The sequence below is a fragment of the Danio aesculapii genome, chromosome 14 (genome assembly GCF_903798145.1).
Source record: "Danio aesculapii chromosome 14, fDanAes4.1, whole genome shotgun sequence".
In the NCBI taxonomy this organism is placed as follows: domain Eukaryota; kingdom Metazoa; phylum Chordata; class Actinopteri; order Cypriniformes; family Danionidae; genus Danio; species Danio aesculapii.
The window spans coordinates 12,646,039-12,661,671 of NC_079448.1; the positions used below are offsets into that span (position 1 = coordinate 12,646,039).

The window sequence follows — 15,633 nt, forward strand, 5'->3', positions numbered from 1 at the left end:
ATAATTTTTTAAAGGGCACCTATGATAATAATCAACTTTATTAAGCTGTTTGGGCAGAACTGTGTAGGTATGTGTCCGCTGTCATATTGGAGTGATATAAACCCAACAAGTCTTTTTTTTTTTTTTCCTGATGTTAAAATAGTATCCAAATCCCAATGATTTTGAGGCCCACCGCAATGTGACGTAGGAGTGTGGTTTTCCCCACCCACCAAATTGATTGACAGGAGCCATGTTTCTATAACAACATGTAAATACGTCCACAGAACATTTTTTTGCAAAGAAACTGGTATTAAAATATCTGTTCCAACTCCAACTTTTAAAGGTTTTTAAAACAGAGCATGTTTATAGTAAAGCCGGTAATATTGCTCATCATTTCAGAAAGGCTTGAATAAACTCCACCACAAATACATGAAATAAACTTACTTGGTATTCTTGACTAATGATCTGTATTTTAGCTTCATCCATGTCTGTCTCTCACCCATGAATGACTGCTGTTTATCTGATGTAAGGCATGAGAAGCTGACACGCACATGGGAACGGTGGGTGGCGAGAAGTAGCTCATTTGCATTTAAAGACACAGGCCACAAAAACAGCTACAATGTACTCGGATACCAAAATGGGCAGATTCTGGAGGCTATAATAAATATTGTGATGGTGTTTTGAGCTGAAACTTTACAGTCACATTCTGGAGACACCAAATGCTTATCTTACATCTTGTAAAAGGGGTAAAATAGGTGCCCTTTAAGTTTTGTTCTCCATGGTTGAAAAAAGGGTGTTAAATTGTTATTAAATGTGTATGTTCATTTTAAAAGTCACATTAAGATACAATATCTCTTCCATACCATAAAAGAATGAGAATTACCTAATCATTGTTTATTTTAATAACCACCATGCAAATTATGCCAATAATTTACAGTAATAAATTACATTAACAGCTTTCATTAATTAACGTTAGTTAATGTATTTGCTAACATGAACAAACAATGAACAATGTATTTATTGCCATAAATATTTGTTAACGTTAATGAAAATAAATACTTCAGTGTATTCTTTACTTTTTACTTTACTCTTCAGTGTAGTTGTTTTACTTTTCAATTGATTAGTAAATGTTGAATGATGACTGTTAAATGCTGTGCAAGTATTGTTAATGCTAAGTTCATGCTGGTAAATACATTAATGAGATCTTGTTGTAAAGTGTCTCAAATGTCTTAGAAAAATATCAGTGGTGGAGAAACAAAAGCCACTACAATGTTAGCCAGTGCTACACACCATAAACATTACATCACCACTATAAAGGTGATGTTCTGGGGGAGCTGAGTTCAATATAAATCCATAATTAAAATAATCCATGTCCATATGCTATGATCGAGTCATTTCATTTCAAGACATTTCAGTCTTTTTCAATTCAATTCAAATCATCTTTATTTCTAAAGCTCTTTTTACAATGTAAATGCAGCTTATCATAGATGAAAAAAAAAAGAAGAAAAGCCATACTATTTCAAATTGAAAAACATTCCAGCAATCAGGCAGCCAGGAGAAACTGCTGGTGTAGTTCTAGTAAGTCTTCAACAAAGTGCTGAAGTTTACCAATAAACACAAATGTCTTAATACGTACAGTACAGTAAGGTTAAGCATTTGTTATAGTAAAAATAATAAGTAACAAAAATAGTATGAAAAATAGTAAAAATAGTGTGTAATACATAAACAATATAATGAAATATTCTCCTTATGCACGATACAAGTGGATGTATCAGTGCATAAGTAGAAACTGCCTCAATGCTTTATTTTTCTTTCTGTCAAATACACATACTGTAACACATAAAATACACTCACCAGCCACTTTATTAGGTACACCTGTCAAACTGCTTGTTAGCGCAAATGTCGTTGAACCTTGAGGTGGATGGGCTACAGCAGCAGAAGACCACACCGGGTGCCTGTCCTATCAGCTAAGAACAGCAAACTGAGGCTACAATTCACACATGCTCACCAAAATTGGACAATAGAAGATTGGAAAATGTTGCCTGGTCTGATGAGTCTTGATTACTGCTGTGACATTCAGATGATAGGGTCAGAATTTGGTGTCAACAACATGAAAGCATGGATCCATCTTGCCTTGTATCAACAGTTCAGGCTGGTGGTGGTGGTGTAATGGTGTGGGTATTTTTTTGGCACACTTTGGGCCCAGTAGTACCAATTGAGCACTGTGTCAATGCCACACCCTACCTGAGTACACTGTACATTGAGTTCTCTGTACTCAAATGGCCTCCACAGTCACCAAAATCTTAGTCCAATAGAGCACCTTTGCTATATGGTGGAACGGGAAATTCGCGTCATGGGTGTGCAGCCGACAAATCTGCAGCAACTGTGTGATGCTATCATGTCAATATGGACCAAAATCTCTGAGGAATATTTCCAGTACCTTGTTGAATCTATGCCATGAAGGATTAAGGCAATTCTGAAAGCAAAAGGGTGTCCAACCCGGTAATAGTAATGTGTACCTAATAAAGTGCCCGGTGAGTGTGTATCGTAACACTGATATTCATTCATTTTCTTTTTCGGCTTAGTCCCTTTATTAATTTGGGGTCACCACAGCGGAATGAACCGCCAACTTATCCAGCTTATGTTTTATTCAGCGGATGACCTTCCAGCTGCAACCCATCTCTGGGAAACATCCATACACACTCATACACTACGGACAATTTAGCCTCCCCAATTCACCTGTACCGCATGTCTTTGGACTGTGGGGGAAACCGGAGCATCCGGAGGAAACCCACGCGAACGCAGGGAGAACATGCAAACTCCACACAGAAAGGCCAACTGACCCACCCAAGGCTTGAACCAGCGACTTTCCTGTTGTGAGGCGACAGCACTACCTACTGCACCACTGCGTCGCCGTAACACTGATATACAAAACATAATATACTGTATCATAACATGGGCACAACCATTTTAGTTGTCAGTCATTCAGATCAATTTAGTTGTCAGTCATAAAGTCAATTCTGTCAAATACTGTATACAACCATAAGCATTTACAGTGGAGGGCAAAATTATTAGCCCTCCTGCGCAATATTTATTCTTTTTCAAATATTTTTCAAGTGATATTCAATGGATTAAGGAAATTTTCAAAGTATTTCCTATATTTTTTTTCTTTATTTTGACTAAAAAAAGCAGTTTAAACATTTTTAAAACCTTTTTAAAGTCAATATTATTAGCCCCCGTAAGCATTTTTTTCCCGATTGTCTACAGAACAAACCATTGTTATATAATCACTTAACTAATTGATCTAACTTGCCTAGGTAACCTAATTAACTTAACCTACTTAACCTAACTTAGTTAAATCTTTAAATTGCACTTTAATCTGAATACCAGTATCTTGAAAAATAACTAGTAACATAAATATGTATCGTCATCATGGCAAAGATAAAAGAAATCACTTATTATAAATAGTTATTTACAAAAATTGTTATTAAAAAAGTTATTAAAACTATTGTGTTTAGAAATGTGTTGAAAAAATCTCTCCGTTAAACAGAAATTGGGGAAAGAACATAAAAGAATTCAAATGTAACAGTTCTGACTTCAGCTGTATGTGTGTGTTTCAGATGGATGAGTTGAAGAGCAGAGATCGTGTGGTTCAGTCACTGGAAAAAGAGCTGGGTGTACAGGCGGGTCAAACACAACGCCTCCTGCTGCAGAAAGAGGAATCGGAGCGCAATTATGGCAGTCCAAAGAGGGAGGTGGTGCCGTCTCTCGGGGAAAACTCAGACTCTGTCATTAATCAGGTCTGTTGTGTTCTGTGACTGCTGACAAAAAAAGCTTTTATATCATCACCAACATTAGCATTCATTAGAGCACGTCCAACATAGAAGTGCATATAGCCAGCTTTACTTCACCATCGAATCAATAAACATGATTTTTTCTTCACAGGAAGTGGATGAGAGGGATATACGCAGGTTTCAGTTGAAAATCGCTGAGCTGCAGTCAGTCATCAGGAAACTCGAGGACAGAAACACACTGCTGTCAGATGAGAGAAATGAACTGGTACACATACATACTGATTTCATTCATTCATTCATTTTCATTTCGGCTTAGTGCCTTTATTAATCTGGGGTCGCCACAGCGGAATGAACCGCCAGCTTATCCAGTATATGCTTTACGCAGCGAATGCCCTTCCAGCTGCAACCCATTGCTGGGAAACATCCATACACACTAATTCACACACATACACTACGGACAGTGGTGTAGTCGGGGCTATACGCACGTATACTCAGTATGCCTACTTTTTTCCACTAGCTGTTTGGGTATTACGACTTCTGAGGATCAATAATTGCGTATACCCTCGGTATACTCACTTGTTTTGCTGATTAGACTCCACTAATTCACGTGTATTCGCATCCCCTTTAACTGTATACCATCTTAATCTTAATTTGTTTTTCGAAGTCAACTGAATGATGTCTCGCTGAAACGTTCAGGTAAAATTATAATACAGCATGGGCAGGTTGGGTGGGTAATAGTACACCACCTTTTTTAGGACTACACCACTGACTACGAACAATTTAGCTTACCCAATTCACCTAAAGCGCATGTCAGAAACAGCAACTGACCCAGCCGAGGCTCAAACCAGCAATCTTTTTGCTGTGAGGCAACAGCGCCACCCACTGCACCGCCCATTTTAACATTTATTTTGTGTTAAAATTCATAAGACAAATGTCAGATTTCCAAATTTTGATGGAAATATCAATAGGTCTTGCATTCTAGGATGTATGCACTGTAATCAGGCTTTACTCTGCCTTACAGCTGAAACGGGTGCGAGAAGCAGAAGGAGAAATGAAGCCTCTCTTTGAGAAGAACAAACGGTTGAATAAGAAGAATGAAGAGCTGCAGCAAACTTTACAGCGCATGGAGGACAAACTGAAGACGCTCAGCAGAGAGAACGCAGAACAGGTGTGCTGCTGAAAGAAGTGTATTAAAATAAATGGGAAATAATTCAGACTGGACTTGAGTTAAGCCTTAGCATCTGATTTTCTTGACCTTGATTACATCATCAGAAATTTGTTTTATATGAGGAGAAAATGTGTCCATTTTAAGATTTTTTTCTTGAGAATAATAATAATCAAATGAGCACAACTTTGTTACATAGCTAAAACACTCAGTTTTTAGATAATATTTTTACAAGAAAATACAATTTTTGTTTTCTACTTCAAATTTTCACATTTGATTTAGTATTTAACTTGTCATTTCTTTGCAATCTCTTGTCAAATTTACAAGCAGTTTCTGACATTGTTACCAGATTGGATTTCTATCCATTTTATTTAATTTTATTTTTCTATTGCATGGCTAAAAGTGTGTTTGGGTGGTTTGCTGAACTCAATTGGGCTCAATTTACAAAAATGTTGCCATATTTTGATCAGTTTCTCTTTATTGTTCTATTACCTGGGAAATGTTTTAATTTATTTGTATACATTTTATGTTGGCAACATTTAGATTTAAGGAGCTAAATATGTCCTCATGCACCTGAATCAAACTGTAAACACAATTCTACTACATTCTTTTGGCAGAGAATGTTTTGAATGAGTTTTTCTAGCAGCGAATGGGATTTGGAGAGTTTTTGGGATGGAAATTGTCTACTCAATCTGGCAATTTTGGTGTTTAGTGAGTACAGGCATTTCTAAACTAGCCTGGACACGTTGTCTCACAGTGTTTTGTTTGGTTAGGCATTTATGAAGATGGCAACCGTGCACCAATCACTTATAAAAATGTGTGTATCAACAACAGACGAGGCATTTTGATGGACAACAATTTAAAGGGATAGTTCACCCAAACATTTCAATTTACTCACTGGAAGGTCCATCCAGTTGGTCTAATGAAGGTGTCCACTGGTGGATGAAGGTTCATTGCGTGTTCGGCCTTTCCAGTGCACTATATTGTTTTATTTAAATTAAGCTTATATCTGACAACTTTAATTTGAAATGGATTAGAATATTAATACATTTATCTTTAGCTTTATCTGACTTCAATAATGAAACGTTAAGAGGATTATATGAATATATAATTTAGATGAATGTTTGAACCTTTTGTTTTTACTCGTAACACATTTTTTTGGGGGGTGCTTATGCCGCTCAAAGGAATCACCTCGGCCAGTGAGCGGTCATAGTCTTGATTATTAAACAGAGGTAATTGACTACTTTTGGATGGCTGCTCCTATGCTTGCTCATTCTACAGTATTTTTGATTAGTGCCCTTAGATGTACACCCTTAAGTTAAAGGTAATATTATTTCTAATCAGAGATCAAGGCCATTATTATAAATATAACCAACTACTGTTCTCTATAATAATTTTAATTTAGCCAAGCTTATGCATTCCCATGTACACCTAATGTAGAACAACATTACTTTGAAACAGGGGTCAGGCCTTATTGACCTAGACCAGGGGTGGCCAAACTTTTTCCTACTGTATAAAGGTCCAAAAAGCAAACTTGATTGAGTGCTGTGGGCCGAATATATACTAAATCATATATATTAAATTTGCTTTGGGTATTTTCCTAATGTATTCAATAATATTTAAAAATAACTAGAAAATGTTGCTTTAAAACATATTCACCAATGCAGTATCATTTTTAACATTTTATGATGAACTTATAACAGTAAAACATTAACAGTCACATTTATAACACAAGTTTAATGCTAAATACATGAGTCAAGCTTACTTTGATTTGCTCACAGATTTCTTGTGCATCTGTCAAGTGACAGTATTTACATTTATTTACAGTATCATTTAATTTCAGTTGGCTTTTTTGTAGCTCGGTAATAAAACAAAGAAGCAAAAGGTTACGTTAAATTCGAAATGATGATAACTGCGAAAGGCATTCACCCCAACCACCTCCCCATCATCTCTCCCCCTTTCTTTTCAGATGAGATGGCAGGCCAAATCAAAGGTTACCATGGGAAAACTTTGGCACGTGGGCCATACTTTGGGCATCTGTGCCCTAGATGGAAATAACTCCTTTTCTACTTAAGTACACTTAAATCAATATCAAGTGTCAGTCAGATCCCTAAAATACAGTTAGTGTGCCCGATGCTCCATCGCAACTAGACTTTAATCTGCTACTAACCTGACACAGGAAGTGTGGAAACAAGGATACAGCGTAATCTACTAAAATGAATAATTACAGAGTAAGCAGAAAGCATTCAAACGTAATTTAATAGTCATGTACAGTAAATGTGTTTTATGCCAGTGATTTAGTCAATTCATAAACAATCAATACAAGACATTAAATTCTCAAAGATAAATCTTAGATCAAAAGATGCACACCTGACTTTCAATAATATACATACAGTAGTATAGAGCGAGAGAGCTGTATGCTACAGGCTAATCTGGTTACAGAATTGCGCTGAGCTCCTTGACACTTTTCCTTTAAATAGTCAACCCATAGTAAAACATTCACCTGTTTTTGGAATCAAGAGGTAATTTGGGTAGAGGGCCATGACAAATGACACCCTTTTAGCAGTGGGTCAAAGATGCCTGAAGTTTCAAGTGTTTATTTAGATTATATCTAGTACTATGAGAACAAGACCATTGTACCGGTCACACTGAGACATTTCAAATGATATCAAACATGATGGAAAAAGTCAATTTGAGAGATTTCTCAAATCTTACTCACTATTTACTCTCAGTCTAGTGGTTCCAAACATTTATGAGTTTCTTTCTTCTGCTGAACACAAAAGAAGTTATTTTGAAGGAAGCTGGAAACATGTAAATGTTGACTTTCAAAGCAGGAAATCAAATAGTATGGAAGTCAATAGTTACAGGTTTTCAGCTTTCTTTAAAATATCATGTTTTGTGTTGATGAAAGAAACTGAAACAAGTGAAGGGTGAGTAAATGATGACAAACCTTTCATTTTTTGGGTGAACTAACCCTTTAAGCTGAATTCTAGAACATAGATAAAATGTTAAATGTACACTGAACTATGTCAGGACAACTTTGTGATTAGCAATTGTGCAACTTGCATACACAAACACGTTGAAGATGCTTGGTAATTGTGCCTTTTGAAAGTAAAACAAACTAAAAAAATAAATGTAAACATTGTAAGTTCCTTTTTTTGAACATAGAAAACGTCTTTAAATCTTTCTCTCTTTCGGTGTGTGTATGTTTATTCAGAAGGAGAAGTCCCAGCAGAGCTCACAGTCTGGAAGTCTGAAGAGACACACATCACTAACGGACCTTAGTCAGGCCCACGAGCAACAGGAAGTGGAGTACCTGCGCTTGCAAATCAGCGAGCAGCGTGGCGTTATAGACGAGCTCACACAGGTTTGTTTCATACATACGTTGGAATTTACACATTTTTTTGGGAGTTAATTATGTGTATACCAGAGACGTGCAGTCTGGGGAGGCTGCCTCACCTGTCATCATTCTCACCTGCCATCATGAGATGTATACTAATGATAAAATGAATATTTGTCCACTGATCTGTGCTTTAAATGCAATTTCTGTATGATTCAAATGACTTTAATCATTTTTACGATCAAAATTGCTGTATTTTGCATATTTCCTGTTCAGTTACAGCGTAGAAAACCAGATGAGGCAGCCCGAGCTGTGCCTCAAGTCAGATTGCGCAATCTCTTGCAAACTGGCTTGAGCCCGCCCCTTTCGCTCACTCAGTGTATGCTACCAATGTAATGCTTATTAAAATGATTTTATACATTGTAGATATTTTTATTATATTTTTACTCACTTTCCATATAATAAGTGATGTACTTCACATATGTCTGCCACTTATTTAGTGTTAAAATCTGACACAATCATAGAATCTGAAAAGCACTGAAAAGGGGATTCGTGTAAATGAATCAATGTTTAATTGTTGTATTCATTTAAAAGATTCTCAGTTTTAAATTCTTGTTGACTCTAAATCTACTCAGTTGCTCATTCTGCCTCCTTGCCTGCTTTATAAATGTGTGTTTGTGTCATTGTGTGCTTGTTATTCTCTAAATGGTCTCACCCTGTAATTATTTGTGTTCAGTAAGCAGCGCTGTGTCTGTTAATTGGTTTGTTTACTTCATTAGGACGAAGCCTAATTAGAAGTGAATTACAGCCTCACTTTCTTTTTCTGTTCTCTCCCTCATGACTTCTGTTCACACACATGCTGATATTACAGTATTGCAAACAATAGATCAGTACATGACTACCTTTCAAAATCATTAGCATTTTTTTTTTTTAAATGAACTCATTTATTCTGCAAAGATTGCATTAAATTGCAAAAACCTGATCAAAAGTAGCATTTGTGCATTTTGTGTTACTTGTTAAATCTAAAATGTATTTAAAGTAACAGTAATTTATAATATAACAAAATATTTATTTTTAAAAAAGCAGCTATTTTGGAAATTTTATTCTTCAAGAGTTTGAAAAAAATGTATGGTGGTTTTCATTATATATGAAAAAGTGAGTCTTTTCAATATTAATAATAATCAGTCCCTCCAGGATTTTTTTGGAGTCTAATGGAGTTAATTTTATACAAGAAGTTTTTAGTATTTTCTCAGTGTATTTTTACAACACAAGAACTGAAGCAAATAATAGCAAAAGTTTGGAGACAAGAAATCATCAGTTTAGTCCATATATATATATATAAAATGTCACTGCAATATATATATATATATATATATTGGGGGGGGGGGGGGCATCCCCCTTACTTTTAGAGACAGACCATTTAAAAAACAGGTGATTAATAATTATATGAACGTATGATCTCATACAGCCGCCGTCCCCATTTTTAAAATGTCCGCTACGCCCCTGTATATATATATATATCACACTCGTAGCACTGCAATATGGTTGTATATGGTGGGAGGTATGCCTAAGCCTTAGTGTCCCACAACAGTTTGACGGCATAATCGTGTATATAAAAAAGAAAGTCAAACACTGAGAGTCTAAAAAATCCTTTTGTATGAGGAAGTACTTTCTTCCGCCATTCCTTCACATCTGCAGCTGACGTATTTAAATGATTCTCTAGTGTAATGTCTAAAATGATGACAAAACAGATGATTTTTGCAAGAAGGCTAGAGACATTTCCAAGTATTTCTCTATTGCAATGGGGAGATAACAATAATTAACCCTGAACAAAAGCCAAAACAAAGCAAACACTACCAGATTGCTATGGTATAAACACAACACTACAGCATAAAGAGAGAGAGAGAGAGAGAGAGAGAGAGAGAGAGAGAGAGAGAGAGAGAGAGAGAGAGAGAGAGAGAGAGAGAGAGAGATCGACTTAGAAAGTCACTTACCTGCCTTATAATGATTTGATCAGCTATAATTTGAAATTTCCTGAGTTTTCTCCTCTAAGGACTTATTATGCGGTCTTTGTCGCCATCTTGTGGCAGAACATCAACCGTTTTTGCTCTTTTCATTACGCCAGGTTAATGGCCGCTGACGCGCTGTATCTCAGAAATTATAAATATTTAAAATAGGCACTATCCTTTTAAAGAAACTGCATAGTTGCAACCAAAACAACTACATTCTCGCCTAAAAAAAGCCTCAAATGTACATTATGCTGTCCAACTGCTGCAATATTTATCAAATTGTATTGAATTTATTGATCTGCTGTCACTCCATGTGGGTGGAGTAATACAGAAGGGTGTGGAGGCTGTACAAGTGCTGTTATTGCAGAATATATTTATTTATTTATTTTATTTTTATTTTTTTGCAAATCATGATATTATAATGATTTATGATTGATCACGCAACCGACACTGAAGAAATGGCTATAATTCCATTGTAATAACTGTTGTAATAACTGAATAATTAGCTTTGCCATCACAGGAATACATTTTGTTATACACATATAATCAAATAAATGCATTCTTGGTGAACATTAGTGGTGAACATTTTTTACAAACATTAAAAACCTTCTCAAACTCTTTAAATCCAGTGTAATTCTGATTCCTGATTCTGATTTCTGATTCTGATTCTGATTCTAAAAGTGAAAGTGATACCCTTAGACATTATACGTATCTAATGTGAAATGAGAACCTTTAAATGTACCTTTGAGCACAGTTCATGTTTTATTGCTGTATTGTTAAAAACCCAACAGTACATGCTGATGTGTGGATTTGCTTTCAGGAACGGGACAGGCTGATAATCAACAAAAAGAACCGTCGAAAAAACATCAAGCTACCTAAGGTGAGCTGATCCTTTCATTGATAAACATGCCAAACCATATTGTGCCAATTTATTTCCTCTTTTCTATAAAGCATATGAACACTGTCACTAAGCAACCGTCTCTTCTGAGGGCTGTGAATGATTGTGTGTGCGTGTGTGTTTATTCGTGTGTGTGTGTTTGCTGGTAACATCAGCACAGTAATTGGCCTCTGGAGACTTTTAAATCAAGCCAAGTTCTTTATTCCTCACGCTTAACATCACTTAAATGCTTTCTGATTTCAACTCTTGAAGTTATTCACTCAAAATACTCTATGAAAACACAGATAAAGCTTATAAATCAGATTTGTGATAATAATTTTTGTGTGTTTGGGTTTTACAAATTTTTGTTGGGTACAAAGTGACTACCTATTTTGATTTGACATTTTAAGATTTAATATTATAAACTTAATCTGACAAACCCTTAATTGAGGGCGTTTTAGGATGTCCTGAATTCAAAATGATTTCAAAATAAATAAAATTAAGTTTCATTTGATTCTAAAAAATAAAAAAGTGTTGAAATAGTTACTAAAATATGACTAGCTTCACATAATATGGTATTGTTTGTTGTGACTTGAATCATGTTTGTGGTGATGTGAGGTGTGGTTTAGTTGTTCGTTCTCTTGAACTGTTGCTAAGGAGGAGGAGTCAGTGCACTTGACTATAAACACAAGTAAAAGAAAAATATCAGGCATTGTTATTGCACACATGTTCGTACCTGTCCTTTCCGATGACCACTGAGGAAGATGGTGGAGTGGATATTTTGAATGGTAAAGCGCATGGACTGAGGAGCCTATCTTAAGCTTCAGTATGCCAGAGTACGTCCTGCTGGTGCTGTATCTCTCCTTGTTCCTGTGTCTGTGTGCTCTGGTGTGTCTGTATTTCTCTGGCTGTCAGGAAATGACCTACAAACACGATGGTAAGAGCGAAGCATGGTGTATTATAAGGGCATCTGGGTTTGTGTTTTTTGAGTGACCTTTTTATTTAATAGAGCAGCATCATTTGGATTTTGTGTTTGTGTGTGTGAGATGGATGGATGGATGGATGGATAGCAAGATGGATGGATAGATAGATAGATAGATAGATAGATAGATAGATAGATAGATGGATGGATGGATGGATGGATGGATGGATGGATGGATGGATGGACGGACGGACGGACGGACGGACGGACGGACGGACGGACGGACGGACGGACGGACGGACGGACGGACGGACGGACGGACGGACGGACGGACAGACAGACAGACAGACAGACAGACAGATAGATAGATAGATAGATAGATAGATAGATAGCTTGGTAGGTAGGTAGATAGCTAGATAGATGTTCTTGTTTGACACAGAAGATAATTAAAGGAATGTTGCTGCAGCTAATCACTTCCATAGTTTTTTTTCTTACCATGGATGTCAATGGTTACCAGTTTCCAATGTTCTTCAAAGTATCTTCATTGGTGTTCAACAGAAGAAATGTGGGAACTATCATTTTGAATGAACATGACAAAAACATGACAAAAATCGATTTTAAGCACACAATAAAAGTGTAATATCTACTATTGTTATTTTTTGCACATTAAAATGTGCATTTTTTAGAGCAAAAATAATGCCACCATATATTTTTGCCATCATACTTACAGATAAAGACATTCACTGTAATGTCATTTGGTGTAACAATAGTTTATATACATCAAAACATCCTATCTGGCAAATATATAAGGAGAATAATTTGATGACAAATTGAAAGACCACAGTGAGGATGACAATGCAGACCCAATATAATATACTTTACACTGTTTTTAAACCACTGTTGCTTTATCCATGTGTAAGCAATATGTTTTAATCATTTAAAGTATGTAGAAATGTATGATTACATATTTTTCCATACATTTTTGTAAGTGCTGATCAGAATAATTATGTGGCTAAATGTGTTACAGTAAATTAAATCTGCATGCTGAATAACAGTGGAACATTAATTCATAATTCATTTTAATTCATTCAGCTGAAAATCCAGACACCAAAACCAGACATCTTGTTTTTGACCTGTATAATATTAAAGTACTGAAATGCAGTGTCTTAGTACTTTTTTTTCTGTTTCAGAGGCATGTTGTGGAGACATATTTTGGATTTGATGAAGAATCTGTGGATTCGGAAACGTCGTCTCTGACATCATATAACACCGACCGCACAGATCACACCCCTGCTACACCAGAAGAGGATCTTGAGGATGTATGTAATGCAATGATTTATATTCAAATCCCTAATACCTCCACTAACAACAAAACACCTTTACTTAAAAAACAAAACAAAACAAACTATAGAATCATTTAAAAGTTTAAAGATGGTAAGATGTTTGTGAAGGAAATCTCTCACCCTCATTCACACAGTGTGTCTGAGCTCTATTTTAATGATCTAGGTGCAAAGTCTAAAGCGCATGGCACAAAAGCATTAAGGGCATGTCCGAATCCACTTTTGCTATTTTAAGGATGGAAAAATATGGTTTGCGCTGTGGCGCATGGTCTAACAGGGTTTGCTGAGTTATGGGTGTGTTTTGAGCATAACGTGCATTAAACCAATCAGAGTCTATTCTCTCATTCCTTTTAAGAGTTAGTTGCGTTATGCCATGTCACATTTGCTATTTACATGGCAGACTTTGTAAGTTGAAAAACTGAATGGAAAAACTGAACACTTCACTAGCAAGAAAACGTTTAACAGACCATGCAGATAAAGAATCGCAAAGATAAAGAATGAGCCTCCTCCAAAAAGTGGTGCCAATGGATTTACTATTTAAATAACATGGCACAAAACATAAAAATTAAGGTTGCTCTGGTCCTAAATTAGCAACAAATCATGCCATGATAGTATGTATGATCATGTATGATAGGACCCTCTGTGTTAATACTCCTCATTTACTTTGAATGGAGTGACGTCAAGCATTGGTGAACTGAATTGTGGGCCCGTCGAATGCGTTGAGTTCGTTGCATGTGGCAGAAGTTGAAAAACGTTCAAATTTCAAGTGCCAGTGCAAGTGTCAGCCAATCAGTTTATGCAAATACAAGTGTAGACGCTATCCAATTACGTTCGTGCAACATCAGAGAATAGCAATATGTCAAAATGGAGGAAAAGCTTAGTCATAGTTGGTAATCATTATGGGGTCCGACAGAATTGTTGGACTTTTTTTTGCTATTTCTGCACAGAATTTTGTAAAAAAATAAATAAAGCTGCAGATTTATATGGATTGATTTTGAAAGTGTAGTAGAAAAAAAGTTACACTTTAAATATAGCAAGAAGTAGCAAGAAACAGCCTAGCAACAACTCAGCACAATAGCGGTGCCTTGAAAATAATTAACCCCATTATAACATTTAGATTTTTATCTGAAAGTATAAAACCGTAGTCTGCATGTCAACTCCAGTGTGTTTGTTTAATTCAAAGCATTCATTTGAATTAGCGGTGTTATTTGGTCAGATGTAGTTAAGTGTTGTGCTCCAGGGAACATGAAGAGGCATCTCAGCAGTTCTCCTGTTCATAAGTGGCCTCCGTCTGCAGGTTGTTTACTGATATCCAGAGCTGGTTAACGAGGAGCGGGATTATAAACGAGCCATTAACTGCACACTGAAGGTGATCTCATAACAGTGTGTTCTTTGCACTCTTGAATACATTGTTCTTGATTAAAAAAGAATTCTTCACATAAAAAAAAATCTGATTTCATTTAGGTTGTTGACTACAGCAAATCTGTTTGATGACTGTAACATTGCAAAGCGTAAATTGTAGTTGCCACACAGCTTTGTATACAATATAATTTGGATATATCCAGATTAAAGGTTGTCATAACTGCCGGTTTCAAGGTAAACCACAGTAAATTTTCATTATTAAAACCATGATTAATCACAAGCTTGATAGCTGATGACAGTAAATCTGGTAACATCGTGAAAGGCTGCAATGTAAAGCCATCTTTATATAGACAGTTAATAAATATATATTACGTGTACAGTTAAAGTATGTTGTATTCCTTTTGTTTAAAGCAGGGGTGTCAAGCCCTGCACAGTTTAGTTGCAACCCTGCACCTGCACACTTAAGCTGCGGTCACACTGGACTTTTCTCCCCATAGACTTCCATTCATACGCAATTGAATGCGTCAGACCGGAAACGCAAGCTCGTGCGACAAGTTTCGCAGTTCACTGCATTGGAAAGTTCAAGCTTGGTGAAATCTGACTTGCGAAATCACATCACATGATTGCGTGAGAACAATCAAAGATCAAAACATGACCTCTCTGGACAGGAATTTAAAATATGAACCAATCACTCGCTTTTTTAAATGTCTAATCATCTTGTTCATTCCCGCCCCTTTTCACAGCACTGCACAACAGAATTTCGCACACACAAATTCTAATGTGACCGCGGCATTACCTGTCGTTTTCAAACAAGCCTGAAGGACTCAATTAGTTTGATCTGGTAT

The 15,633-nt window shown here is 36.2% G+C and overlaps 1 protein-coding gene across 1 annotated transcript in view; it reads left to right on the top strand.

Annotated features, from left to right (window-relative positions):
* Window positions 1–15,633, top strand: part of jakmip1 (janus kinase and microtubule interacting protein 1) — a 74,139-nt gene that overhangs the window by 31,405 nt on the left and 27,101 nt on the right. The window contains exons 4-9 of the mRNA XM_056472286.1: window positions 3,600–3,779; window positions 3,925–4,038; window positions 4,795–4,941; window positions 8,156–8,305; window positions 11,108–11,167; window positions 13,277–13,405. Of these exons, the coding sequence (XP_056328261.1) occupies window positions 3,600–3,779; window positions 3,925–4,038; window positions 4,795–4,941; window positions 8,156–8,305; window positions 11,108–11,167; window positions 13,277–13,405 (780 nt within the window). The remainder of the gene's footprint in view (window positions 1–3,599; window positions 3,780–3,924; window positions 4,039–4,794; window positions 4,942–8,155; window positions 8,306–11,107; window positions 11,168–13,276; window positions 13,406–15,633) is intronic.